Consider the following 14654-nt stretch of genomic DNA (forward strand, 5'->3'; position numbering starts at 1 on the left):
TGAGTTTCTCTCGGTACACTAGAGGTCAGTGCAATGCTACATGAAATGTGACAGCTGGTGCTACTCATGGATTGACAGAGATGATAGACCAGACATGCCGCCCTGCTCCCACACACATGCAGACACACACACACCCTTCTCCACGTTTCGGGACTGTACACCCAAACATAGATCTGTCAGAGGACAGGCATACCTTCATTTCTCTCTTCCCACAGAGTAGATGGCACTGCACTTTCAGAAAGGACTGATAGGTGTTTAAATGCATGTTAAATGCACTGTCTGGCCCTGTGCCATAAATATGACAATGCACGGCATTTTTACAACCTTTTCCTTTCAGTTGACAGAAATGCTCCCTGAAGCCCCTCTAACTGTCCTCTTTTGAAAAAGTGCTGCAGAATTTCAGGAACGAAGAGGCAGAGCGTGCACCAAGCCCAGTACTTCCAGTTGTAACACACTGGTGCCCTGAGCCGTCAAACTGGGAGTGTACAGGGATTTTGAGGGTACAGATAAGTGCCACTGTCCCCTTTGGAGGTGGCACTTACCGGCCTGTTTGGACATCAGCCAGCCTGCTTGGCTGAGCTGAAGGACATTATTAGTCTGTTGTGCAAATATGGACTTGTACTTTTGGGCCTCTGGGGAATGAGATCTCCCAGTCAGTTGTTCTTGTTCGCTCTTTCACAGGGCTGTGGCATCACGCAGGGACACTAGCAGCTTCTTTTTTTCACACACATTTTTCTCATGATGCTTTCTCTGAGCAAGAGCTGTGAAGAAATATTTCCACTGATGCTTTTCTAAGAGTAGCAGGTCTGCACTTTGAAGCAGTTCAGGCCAGATGCTAGAACCAGTTGTAGGGAAGAAAGATGTCTCCTGTTTTTGATGGGCTGTTTTTTTCCATCTTTGTTTTGTCAAGTAATCATTGAAACTGGTTATCAATGCTGATTAATGTCTGATTTCCCTTTGCTAATGATACATAGGTAAACTGTGATGATAGTAAGCAGAATTATAACGAAACTCAAAAGTGGAAACGACAGAGCTTATGAAACTATCAGTCCTTAATTTTAATGTAATACAGGCAATTGAGCACTACATAAAAGCAGAAGACCGTAGACTGTAGATCTTATTAGCTGTGGAGTGGACATATATAAGTGTACATGATGATTTTTTTCTCTACTGAAAAATTCCTATTGACACTGTATTATTTTAGTGTTTATGGTGACTTTCTCATTATTTGTCTAGTGCCTTATACTATTGTTTGTTATGCCTGGCTAAATTTACATAAGTGTGCTTATGTATTCTGTGTTTCTGCAATGTTGTGGTATTATAACTCTTGCAGGAACCAATTTATTAGTACTAAAACTTTCATGGCTTGCTTCTGCTAAAAATTTATGTGTGTCCCTTGCAATATATCCATCACAGTCTAGTAATTTTCAATCAGTTTACCAAAAGCAATTTGATGTATATGTCTGAGAATTATGTGTGTATGTATATATACATACACCTTTGTAATTTAAAATTTCGTTGACTAACACCTTACTGTACTGTGCCTGTAATTACAGTTTCAGCTGAGTGTTGCTTCTTAGCAGGCCAAAGCTTACATCGTTCTCTTTGCATCTACGTGCTTTTACTGCTCAAAGAAAATGATCTGCACCCATCAAAACCCTGTACCTTAGCATGTACATGGCCACTGGGAGTAGTCATGTGGGCTCCTCTGATCCTTTTGTTTTGTCTTTCCTCCACCCTGCTTATTCCTATTCTCCCTACCCTCAACTTTTTTGTTCCTCACCTTAATTCACATTCCTTATTCACATCTCCATGATTTTTCCGACTTGACAGCTGGTTTGACGAGAGGATATCCCGCCACGAAGCAGAGAACATCCTTATGAGCAAAGGAGTTGGCTCCTTCATCGTCCGAGCCAGTCAGAACTCTCAGGGTGACTTCTCCATCTCGGTCAGGTATCTGCTTCTCACAGCATTTTCCTGCTTCTTTTCCTGTTTAATGGTGTCCCTAGCCTCCTCTTGACAGGATTCCTAATGTGATGTAGCCTCTTGGGAAGTTTGCATGCTGCCAGTCACTGGCAGTGCTGCTGTGTTGTGAATGAGAACAAATTAGGCATCTGATTCCCAAATGTTTCTGCCTCTTTTCAAGTGACACAGTGAATGCCCCATTCCAAAGCTGCATCCCCTGGTGACCTGCTTCTCTGAAAGAGCTGCAGCAAAGCAAAGTGGTACATGGGATATCTCCCACAGTGCAAAACATGTGCCCTCCATTTGTTTTAATTCCCTGACAGCTCTGGTTACTGAATCCAAGAATTCCACTACCACCCATTAAGAGATGACTATTACATTGTTAACTTATTTCCCACAGGTCACTAAACAGCCATTGGACAGGAATGGCTTTTAGTTGCTTGCAGCCCAGCTGCATTTCAGCAACTTACTGTAGCCCAGCCCTTCCCAGAGCGTTTGCTTTAAAGCAGAGCTCTTAGATGATGGTTGATTTCTCAATTTTCAGTCAAAGAATTGATAACCAGTTTTAAATTAGAGTAGTGGTTAGCAATGTCTTTTCCAAGCAGTGTGGACTTTCTGATTCAGGGTGATCAAAAAGTATCTGAGAGGAATGCAGGAAAGCATTCTGGTTACATCTACACTGATAAACACCAATGAACTAAGTACAGTCAGGCTTCTTCTCTGGCCCTGAGGTCAAGCAATATGGCAGAGCTCAGATCCATATGGCTAAACCCTCTTCAGCCCACAGAACAGCTGTATTCAAGCAGCTCACTGCGAACAATTCCTGGTCCACTCTGTCCCCCTAACCATGGCCCAGCACTATCTAGGGGAGGGCTTTTTGGTTTAGACCAAAACCATGCTAACACTTTAACAGCTTGTGTGACTGTAGCACTCCAGGATAGCACTCAGTCCCTGTCTGGTCCCCATTTAGTTTATTTGTGCAGATGTAGCCTCCGAGACGAGTGTTTTGAGTCCCTGGAGTTGCACAGAGCAAGGAGGTAGGTGCCAAAACCAGATCACATCTGGTGCAAAGACAAATTGTCCAAATCAGACAAGAGGTAAGAGGAGGGGAGTTGACTATGTCTACACATAGTGGTGATGCCCATGGTGTGAAAAGCTGTAATACATCTCTTACAGTCAATGCAGACTAGATGTTAACAGGAACCTGCAGAGGCTAGTGGGTAGACTACAACCGCACCTTTGTCTCCTGTACAAAGCATGGAATAAAGCTATTAGCGATTTGTGGCCCTGAAAGCTCCTCTGGCCTTTATTTCAAAGGAGAAGCCTATGCTTTGTTCTGATAGTGCTTTGTGACTGGGCAGCCCTGTGGCACTCCATGTTTGTAAGTTGATGAATCTTTTGAAATCCAGAGCCACATCTAGGTCCAGTACACACAAGGACTGCCATTGCTTTACTTTCCAGAAGTCTAGATTTGGCCATGCAGGAAGCTTTGGTACCCTTCTGGAAAAGACTTTTTCAAAAAAAGATAAAAGTGCAATCTGGTTGATGATCTCTTACTTTTCCAATTGGATCCAGGCATGAAGATGACGTGCAACACTTCAAAGTGATGAGGGATTCAAAGGGTAACTATTACTTGTGGACAGAGAAATTCCACTCGCTAAACAAGCTGGTGGACTACTACAAGACAACTTCCATCTCCAGGCAGAAGCAGATCTTCCTGCGGGACAACAGCCGAGAAGAGAAGGTAAACACAAACCATCCTTAGGAGTTTCTCAGTAAGAAACCTTTCTGTGCGAGGAATTCAGCCCATGAGAATGTCTCGGGGTCGGAGGGGGAGAGTCTGTCCTTGGAAACCCAGTCACATCACTACATTGTTGGGCCCTGCAACATAGATTTTTAGTGGATTCAGTGGTATGTACAGTTATATAATTGAGCAGAATTTTCTGATTCTGTTTTGGATAGCAATAGGCAGTGCTGCAAATCTGCATAGAGGTTCTTTGCTAAAGCTGTGCTAAGGCCCCAGAGCTGAAATTCTAAGATGCCTTAGACTTCCAAGGGAAGCAGGACTTACCTTACTGAAATGCCTAGATTTCATAAGGGCAGGTACACAGCTGACTGGTAGGTTGTGTCTGAGAAGAATTTGAGTCTGGTTTCCAAGTGTCCTTGAATGTACCCAGAGTGCAGCTGTCATTACAGTTGAAAGTTTGTCTGCTCAGAAGAATCATCCATCTTCTGTTACCGAGTGAACACAGTAAGGAGTGTGGAGGAACCGAGGGCAGAACCTGGAGCAGTGGCTGGTAGGAACTGAAAAGCACTGCTGAGAAGAACATAGCAGATATGGGAACAAGCTTTGCATTCTGGGAAGATGTAATAGATGTTTGAGAAGGCAGGGAAATCCCAGTCCAATGAATGCCTGGTTTTGTGCCGGGGAACAAGCAAATTACATAGTAGAGACTGCTATGCATTGCGCACACGTACTAGGAGTGAACATGCCTGGTCACTGCAGTAACCAAAGTCCTGCTTTACTGGGAAACGGATTCTGGTATTATATTTCCAGGATGTACAGGTAGAGGCAAGGCAGAAAGTACGTGACTTGCTCACTGCAGCAGTAAAGTTTTATAGGCTGCATGTGGGTCATTCTTGCTGGCTCCAAAAGAGAGACGATATATTTTTCAGTCTGAAGATGGGGCTTGGTTGTTGTCTCCCTCTAGACCACTTATGCAGAGCTTTAAAAATGCATTAGTAAGGTATAAAATAGAGGCTATGGGACCTATGAGGGAGATCACAATGAAGAATTGTCTGGGGAAGGAGAAAGGAAGACTGTATGCATGTATCAGTAAAATAACCTGTTTGGGCTGACAGTGAGCAGGAAGGGAAAGAGAACAGCATTTGCTCCAAGATGCAGACAGGCAAGTGAAAGAACAGAGGTCAAGTTTGCTTCGCAAACACTGTGTACATTTGTTATGGTGATGGGCTCAGCAGGGTATGTTTAGCACTCATGACAGGGGGGTTTCTGTTCACAATTCAAATTTCTAGATGCTACAGCCATATGATAAAATGATAGTAATATACAGATTTCAATGCAGAGACAAATGAAGTCTAAGGGCAGTATTTTCAAAAAGAGCTTGGCTCCTGTGCTGGTCTTCACATCAGTGGCCACATTTTCAACCCAGCACCTCCCATTACTACCCACTTTTCAGACGGGGAATGGCTGTGACAAAGATCTAAAATACAGGATTCCTGATTTGTCCTTCTGTTCAGAAGGGCAGGAGCTTACCTCTGGAAGAGCCTCCAAGGTAAAGGGTAGTGGTAGTGATCAGTGTGCAACGATTGCTGAGCTTCAGTCAAGGATGTGGTGGGAAGCAAAACCTGACCTCACTTTTGTGATCTGTCTTCCATCAGGAGAGGCGTGGTGGTGGGAGCCTGGAACGGATGGGCCGGGAAGGATTCCACCTGGGTGGAGCAGCTGGAGAAGATCATTCTTTTATAGCCAAGAGATACGTAGAGCATCCTATCCCCATACTGCATCAGCAACAGGTACTACCAGGAATGAGTGGCTGGGACATCAAGCCCAGGCACATGAAAAATTGGCCTTAATTGCTTGGTAATAAGTGAACAGTCACTTTGTCAAAAATCTGCCACCCTGAACCTGCTTTAAGAGGCAGAGTCAGTTAGGTCTTTATATGGGAGTAGCAGCAATGATGGTGTTGGCCTGGGGAGCTCTTTTGATGTGTAATAAATATGTGGGCTTTTATTTAGTCCTGTGATCCACGACTGATTGACAAACCAGCAAAAAAATAGAAGTCAGCGTACAGTGGCCCTTTCACTGGGAACCTGGGAGTACTCCTAGGGAGTTTTTGGGGCTCCATCCCAAAAACTGGAAAACAAGGAATGGTGTCATGTTCTTGCTTTGCTTAGGAAAGGACATAAAGTATCACGTGAGAGTGCGGGAAAACACTCCCAAAACTTGCACACACACACACACACACACATATATATATATGGTTTCAGGAACTCCTCTCTGGTCTATAGGACAAATGAAACCTTGCTGCCTATTTCTTTTTTCTGAGTTATGCTACTGACATTCAGCACCACAAAACACAACACGGAGATGAGAAATGACTATGGTAACCCTAGGAGAGTTTGGTTTCCTTCAGAACATTCCTCCTTCTCCCTAATCTGTGCCCTCTCTGCACTCTTTCATCATATTGCACCCCTGATGTGTGAGGTTTCTTTACTCCTTTGCTTGCATAGGAATGGAGAGGACAACAGCAGTACCTGGTGCTATCTTCAGAGTTCTTCCTGATTAATTTGGGGGGAAATAGTTTTCCTGGGGTTGGCTCATGTCTCTAGCTAGAGACAGTGCAGCATCATCCAAGGAGATGACTTGTCCTGCTGAAGGGAAGAAATCCAAAGCCATGTCCCTTAAGGCATGAGAGCTCCCATATAGCAAGGCCTGGGACAATCATGAAATGGCTATTCTCTCATCAAACAAGCAGTGTTTCCTGTCAGGGGACTGCTGATGGAATAATACAGCCTCTGACAAAGCTGAGGGCCTGCACTCTTTGGAGCACAGTCTATGCATGTCACATTTGATACAGAGCAGAAACACTCATAGGAGTGAAGCATCCATGTAGTAAGTCTTGCAGCTGCAAAGCCAGATTGAGTTCACTCACTTTCTGGCAGGGACAGGTGAGATGCAAATTATGGTCCAGTCTCAGGCAGCCTCAGCAACCTTTTAGGCTGACAAAGGCGCAAGTGAGACCAAGGGAGCTTTTGGAAGAGTAGGTGCAAGAAAGGAAGCAGCAAGAGGGAGAGGACAAAAGCTGTTTACAAGCAACAGCAAGCACAAGCTGTTGTTCTTCCTCCCCTCTGTTGACACAGCTGATCAGACCCTGTGTCACTGAAGCACTACTGCAACCTGAGCTAACATGATAGCAGATTCTGTCACACCGTTATCATAAAAAAAGCTTAGTGTATGCACTAAGGGCCTGGAGGGATGAAGACACTCAGCAGCTCTCAGCTGTGCAGACAAAAGAGAACTTGCTCCCTAGATGTTGCCTAGTTCCTCTCTCCATCTGTCTGGGCTCATTTGTGTTGATATGACTTCAGATGTGTGGTCATATGGCTTCTTTTCTTTGAACATGATTTTGTCTCTTTCCTCTTTGATTAATTGGGCTACTGGATTCTCAGGCTTGCTCCCTGCCCTTTACAGCATGGAGCAGCCCAAGAAAAAGTATAGTGAGTCCTCAGATATACAGTCAGCTGCATCAGCATCGCTGTCATTCCACCAGCATATGGGACAGAGGAAGAGCAAGGAGTGGGCAGGACTGGGGCATAATAAGTCCAGATTGGCAAAAGCCCCCTTGGCAAGCATGGCTTTTCACCTGTGAGTTACAACAGCCTTAGGTTTTCTCCAAAAGTCCCAGAGGCCAAAAAAGCCCCTCTCTGACCACTTTTCCCAGAAGCTGTGGAACACAGCTGAGGAATACAGCTGAGGACAGTCAACTTTCTACTTCTAAGAAGAAAAATCCAAAATAGAACAGTCTAAGGTGACCTCTTCCATGAGGGGCATTGCTTACAGGACTGCAGCACAGGGACAGTATTGGAAGCAGACATCTAAGATGATTTACTTGAGGGTTGGACCCTGACTCCCTGGCCACCAATGACTCTTAAAGCCCCTCATTTATACATCTCAGCATATACATGACTTTTCTCTTGCTGTTTTCTTTCTAGGATAGATATTGTGGGAGTCTGGACAGGAAAGATGGGCTGCATGGACTAAGGGACTATGGCCAAGGAAGTGCAGCAGCTATGCAACAGAGACACACAGACCCACTGCAGCAGCAACCGGTAGGTGATGCACCTGGAAAGCCCCATCTGCCCAACTCAACAGTCCCTTAGGAATGGCCAAGCAGTCTGGGCAGTGTCACCTGCACAGAGGTTGCATGAGGAATAGTGTATTAAGCCTGCCGGGACATATCTTAGAAGATGTTTCTGAGTCTCAAGACTCTATCCCAGCCACTTGAATCTGCTTCTGGAGCACTCTGAGGGTAGGACTACGATGTTATATGAGCGTAGTTCTAGGGCTGTTCTCAAGGCCAGTCTTAGTTAACATGCAGACTTAGTAAAAGAGGGAACTTAGCATGAGCTCAACAAAATAGGCATCTGGGACATTGTGAATGAGCCCAAGCTCACCCATGGGTTTGGATCAAGCATGGGTCCAGTCCAGCAGAAGACATTTCTGAAAACCTAATGATCTTTCCTAGAAGGGCTTCATGTCCACTGATGCAAGGGGCTATCAAGTATCTTTGCCACCACAGCCAGGCCTTCCTAAGCACAGTAGCTAGATGTACAGTACTCTTTAATTCCTATGGAGAGATGCCTCATGATACTGTCCCATGATACAGTGCTCCTTCTGTCTTGCAATGCACTTGTAGTCTCGCTGTTTCTTCCACTACTTTTTGCTTCAGTCCTGAGAAGACCTGTCATCACTCAATTCTACTTGTCTGTACCTGGCACATCCTCTCGGACCTACTATGCCATCAAAGTGGGACTCACCTGTCACCCTTATCTGTCAGAGCCTCTTAGCACAGTGGATGTGGGCATGATCCAGATACGTCTCTGCAGACATCTCAGACTGCTCCCCTACCTGGATCCATACCTGGCAGCTGACCTTAAGTAACCACCTGCTCTGCAAATTTCCACTGTGTGAATGCCTGCATAGAGCACGGTGTCTTTCTCTGCCTCAGCCCATGATTCCACTGCCAACTCCAAACTATTTCTCCATCAGCTCCTAGGAGCGTGACCTAAGGCACACTCCTCTTCCTTGAGGAAATGTACAGCTTAGCCCAAAACAACCAGAGAATCTGGATCCAAGGAGAGAAGAGAAGGATTGCAAACCTTTCTCAACTGTGAGAGACAGAGGACAGATTGGATAAACAGAGGACAGATTGGAACAAACTGGGAAACAGCGACATGTCTTCTTTTGACAAAAGCCCCAAATCTTTATTATAATCGAGCTCAAAATACAACGGCTTTTATCCCTCAGAGGCTGTGGCAATGAATAACAGCATGCCCTTGCCTGCCACACCCCATCAGTGATCTAGAAGCCACAAATCCAATTATAGGAAGGTCTATATGTCCAGCCAAATAACTAGGAGCCACGTCTAAGTAGGGCCCTGAATGGAAGATTTAGCAAAAGTTAGTCCATTTTCAAACAGATCTCTCCATCTGTGCCCGCAAAATATACCTCCCAAATTGTGCATGCCCTGTGGTGTGGGTGCCAACAATTTCCCAGAAAAGAAGCCCATGCTATGTCCTTTAAAATCCGATTTCTGGTCAAAATGGGAGATTGACTGCAAAGTCTCTTACGATGAAGTTCTCATAAGAAAAAAATCTGACCGTAGTGCTCATTAAAGTGCAAACCCAAAATAAACTGATACACCCAAACAGTTCCTAAATCCTTTTGATCTCAGGGGACTGACCTTGGGGAGAGTCCAAAGAAGGTTCAAGACCCTCCCCTACGCCCCAGAAGTGCCTGAAAGAGCAAGTATCATTCAATGTCCACTAGCCTTGCCTGTGTGCTGGCTCTCTTGATGTATCCTTCATAGTCCTCTGCTGGCCAAGGACACATTTCTATATCTGTACCAGCATCAGCTCACCTCCCTAGAGCCATTCACTTATGGTGTACAGCCCAGCAGGACTCAGGCAGGAGCCCTTCTCTGTGCTCCCATTACTGGCTTCAAATATGGCTACCACTGCTGATCTTACAGGGCAGAGGAGACAGAGCCATGTGAACACTATTTCCTAAGGACCTGCTCTCAGTCTGACTTTTCACTTTATTGTGTAAATACCCATGAATATACTGAGGCTGCTGAGAACCCAAGCACCATTCCTTGGGTGTCCCAGTAAATTGGTCCCTCCTTCCTGGCATCTTGACCACTTCCTGGTTTAATTGCAAGATGGTCTCAATTTCAGCTTTGCTTGTCCTCTCTTCGTGAACATATGTATTGGGGTATAAGATGGGTGACACGAGGATGATCTTTAAGAGTTCTGGCTCATTGTTCCCTGCTTGTCTCTATCTCCTTTCCAGAGAACGCTATGGGTCCGTGCCTTGTACGACTTTGATGCTGTGGAGCATGACGAGCTGGGCTTCCGCAGTGGAGACATCTTAGAGGTCCTGGACAGCTCCAACCCATCATGGTGGAAAGGACGTCTGCGTGGGGAATTGGGTCTCTTCCCTGCCAACTACGTCACACCGGTGCCCCTGTGAGGGCACAGTATGCCCCAGAGGGCCATGTTGGAGCTGCTCTTCTGACATGACAGGGACAGAGAGGGAGTGCATCTTCCCTTGCACCCAGGACATATGGTGCTTTTGGTTTTGTCTTAATTTATTGGCGATTGATCTTTTGAAATGTTGGTACGAAAGTGAACCCTTTGAAGAGGATAGGAATTTTTTCCCCTATTTTTCACATGCATGAAGGGGAGGGAGCAAAAATCCTGGACTGTTCATTGCTGGATCCTCCCTGCCCTGTCACTTCTTTGGCTAAGTATTGATAACTTCCTGCAATTAGGTTTGTTCTGTGGAAATGCACCTCAGACAAGTCAAGCTTCAGTATTCAGGTAGCCCTAACCCTTCCTTTTCGATCTGGTAGCACTCATAGTTTCTTCAAGCTCCATTTCACCTCTCTTTCAGAGGCAAAAGGAACTCCCAAGTGAATTAAATTATCATTGGTAACCACATTAATCCTTCAGGTAGGGAAGGAAAGTGAGAGGGCCTTAGGTTGAGGTGCAAGGCAACCTTGAATTTTCTAAATAGTTTCTGGCTTACCCCTCTAGTACTTTCTGTGGGTATGGACTGTATGGATATACCAGATGAAGGGAAAGGATCCTGTAAGCTTTTGTGCAAACAAACCAGTGGTGAAGTTATGGGAGGGTGAGAAGCTACTTTCTTTGCTTCTTCTGATAGTCCTGCTCTTCTTTCTGCACTCCATAACAACAACTTGTCCCATTTTCAAGCTGCTCTCTGAGGTACCTACACTTCTGTTAGACATCCTGAGATGAGCAGCTCAGGCCCTTCAGCTAAATTAATATCCATTGGATCGGATAACAATGAATATCCCTCATTGGTTCCTTATGTAAAACTGAATTGGGGAGGGGTTGGAGAGAAGAGGTTTTTCTGGTTTGGTGGCAGAAGTTCTTTCCCTGAGAACATGGGGTGTTCAGGATCACTGTGTACACAACTCTAACTTGCTAGTGGAATGCCTCATCCAGCAGGTTAAGCTGTTAATTTACAGTATGCAGAGAATAAAGTTCTGGCCATTAAATAGTCTGTTCTCTGTTCCAGTTTCTTTTGGATGAAATAAGGTAAATGAATAGGTTTTCAGATCATTGCTGAGTGAATGCCCAGATGTGATACAAATATACTGCAAATGCACGTTAAAAATGATCCAAACCCTGTGAAGGAGACACTGCTGCATAACCACTGCTCAGGCAGCTTGTTCAGTATCAACTTGCCTGAATTTTTCACAACATGTGGGACCTCAGCGGTCAGCAAGGAAGTGATGATTTATCATTCTTGGGAAAGACAGAAAAGGCAAGTGAAAAACTAAAAACAAATCAGACCCAGCAAGAAAAATGTTCTTATCTTTTGTTAGTCCCAGTGGGAGAAAAATAATCCAGGAGATAGGTTCTTGGTAAAGTCCAATTCAATGTAGCTGGCCTAAATAAAGCTGCCAGCTAGACAGAGTATTGGCAGAAAGAACCCACTGTCAAATTTTTGAGAACTCCACCAAAAGCAGATTATTAATGGGTGAAGTAAAATGAGAATAATTAACAAGGCATATAGGCTCTAAATAGAATAGAAAACTTTGAAAGACATGTTAAGAGCTTATCTCCTTTGGCTACCAGGGTGGTTCAGGAAATGGAGGGATGCCATATCACTTCCTGGGCTGGACTTGGCGCTGTTCTCTTGCAGGAGCTCTGTTCTGGACCTTTAGCATCTCCTTTTGAAGCGAAGTCCATGAGGCTTCTTTTGGAACAAGACACCTTATTATTGGGTTGGTGTGAGGGTGTAACCTCAGTGACTCCACAGTTTGAAGAGTGTTTTGTTGTGATTTGCTTTTTTTAACTTTTTTTTTTTTTGCTAAGGTAATATCAGATTTGGAAGAGAGAGGGTTAATATTCAGTGAGACAGAGGATTAAGACCAGGGGAAGCAAAGAAACTAGAGACCAGCAAAGGCAGAGGAGGGATATGAATGATGAATCTTTCATATTCAGGTCTGGCTGAAACAGAAGAAATGGTATGTTCACCCTTATTCCCACCATGTCAAATCATCTTTCAATTAATTCTTTTTTTTTTATTAGTTACTTTTAAAATTAGAAGCAATGTCTCCTTTTCCTTTCCTCAGCACTCTAAAGACCCTCTTGGTAGCGAAGATGTAGTTGTACAAAATTAATTGAAGATAATGCACTTAGCAGTTTGATAGCTCTTCACACATTTGAAACCCCTTTACAGAGATTAACTAATTAAGCAAGCCTAAGTAGTACATTGTAAGTACCCCCATGTTAACTCATGATTCGTTTGAGGAAGAGGTAAATTTTCACGTGGTTTTTTTTAATTGATGTTTAAGGAATTAATACGTAAGGTAACTAGCATTAAAGGACTGCACACTAATTATGGACAACATACCAGAACCACAGTAAAATCACGATTTCCCATTATGAGCAGCACCTAATGACACCAAAATTACTAGGAGGCAAATTTTTATTAGTACTTTTAAAATTAGAAGCAATGTCTCCTTTTCCTTTCCTCAGCACTCTAAAGACCCTCTTGGTAGCGAAGATGTAGTTGTACAAAATTAATTGAAGATAATGCACTTAGCAGTTTGATAGCTCTTCACACATTTGAAACCCCTTTACAGAGATTAACTAATTAAGCAAGCCTAAGTAGTACATTGTAAGTACCCCCATGTTAACTCATGATTCGTTTGAGGAAGAGGTAAATTTTCACGTGGTTTTTTTTAATTGATGTTTAAGGAATTAATACATAAGGTAACTAGCATTAAAGGACTGCACACTAATTATGGACAACATACCAGAACCACAGTAAAATCACGATTTCCCATTATGAGCAGCACCTAATGACACCAAAATTACTAGGAGGCAAAGGTATCATGGCGTCTGTGATAACTATACTAGTGCCATGTTCTGCACTGCCTTGTGCAGCTGGCCAAGCTTTGGTCTGCAAGACCCAGTCTCGCGTGCCTCTGCTCTTGTCCTTGCCTGCTCCCCAGAGTAGAGGCAGTGCTACCTGCATTTACTGTACATGCCAGCAGCTGGGAGGCACAGGCATCAGACTGCATTTTTGTACCCTCCCACAGTAGAAGTTGTTTCCCTCCCAGCAAAACAACAGCACAGAGAAGAACCATGGCCCTTCCCAAGTCAATGGAGTCTCTGGATACAAGCAGAGGTGTGGGCAGAGGGGGGAGTTTTGCTGGGTAGAAGGTGGTGTAGCCACAGGATGGAGGCATTTTCCAAGCCCCATGCCATTTTCTGCTGTAGTCTGCCCATGAAATGGTATCTCCCATAGATCAGGTCACTTAATAAAGAAAAAGGGGGAGACAGAGAGACTCTCCTCTCCTCCACCCATATATCCTGCCAACCTGCCTGCTCCTTCTTCCAACGGGCTTTAATTGTAACACAATCCTTGCTAATATTGTGGTGCTTCACTTAGACCTGTGCTGTGAAAACCTCAGATTCTATTGCCCATGCAAGAGGCATGTGTTAGCAACGTAGGACAGGAGCCTTAAGATGACAGTGTGGTGCACTGAGTTTACCTGACACTTGTCAATATTTTGTAAAGAACTAACCCTCCAGAACACATCCTGAGAGAGCCCACTGTGAAACCAAAATGGGAAGGAATAAAGAGGAACCCAGAGAAGTATTTTGTTTGGTATTCTTCTTAAGCAAGAAAGACAGTTCATGAGAAGAGATTGTAAACAGAGATAAAAGCAGGAAAAGTATGTGGGAAGGCAAACATTATTATAACAAATGAAACAGAGGAAGATGGACTTGCACATGGAAAAATGAGTTTGATGAGCACAGCTGAGCTGTGCTTTCTTCTTTCTGAATGAACTTTTCACCTACATTCTGCTGCAGATCCACATTTTGTTTATAATGTCTCTGTGATTAATAAGGCTGAGCAAAAACCAGTATACGGTAATATCCTTTCATGTGAAAGCTGTCCAGGTGGTTTTCTGTGCCACAAAATAGAGATGTCTGTCTTGGTGTACATGCTTACTATAACGGCTGCACTCATGGGATGCGCTGCAGAAACAACAGGAATATGGCTGATTCCCATCTGACTGCTGGCAGCGTAAGGGCACCAGGGAGACGATCCTCAATGCTGTCACAAAGTCAGCACCTGGTCAGGCTGCTAGGCCAGTCCCCCTGTACCAGGGGTACAACAAGTTCCTGGGTTGTTGTTGTTGTTTTTTAAATTGAAAGTAGTTCTCATTTCAGTGGGCTGTGCAGGAAATTTGGAGCTTTTCACAACAGGCACCTGTTCATCATCTTTTCTATTCAGCAGCATCTCTCATCCTTCCTCCCCAGTGAGATCCTGATGCTGCAGGCTCTTGGAAGGCCATTTTGCCTTCAGCTCTTGTGGAGAGCAACCAAGGATGGCA

The 14654-nt window shown here is 44.3% G+C and overlaps 1 protein-coding gene across 1 annotated transcript in view; it reads left to right on the forward strand.

Moving 5' to 3' along the window:
• GRAP2 (GRB2-related adaptor protein 2) overlaps window positions 1–10240 on the forward strand; it is a 14304-nt gene extending 4064 nt beyond the window's left edge. Inside the window, exons 3-7 of the mRNA XM_009290116.2 lie at window positions 1834–1953; window positions 3541–3709; window positions 5368–5502; window positions 7702–7818; window positions 10061–10240. Coding sequence (XP_009288391.1) covers window positions 1834–1953; window positions 3541–3709; window positions 5368–5502; window positions 7702–7818; window positions 10061–10240 — 721 coding nt within the window. The remainder of the gene's footprint in view (window positions 1–1833; window positions 1954–3540; window positions 3710–5367; window positions 5503–7701; window positions 7819–10060) is intronic.
• The last annotated feature ends 4414 nt before the right edge of the window (window positions 10241–14654 follow it).

The sequence above is a fragment of the Aptenodytes forsteri genome, unplaced genomic scaffold, assembly GCF_000699145.1.
Source record: "Aptenodytes forsteri isolate BGI_AS27 unplaced genomic scaffold, ASM69914v1 Scaffold284, whole genome shotgun sequence".
Taxonomy (NCBI): domain Eukaryota; kingdom Metazoa; phylum Chordata; class Aves; order Sphenisciformes; family Spheniscidae; genus Aptenodytes; species Aptenodytes forsteri.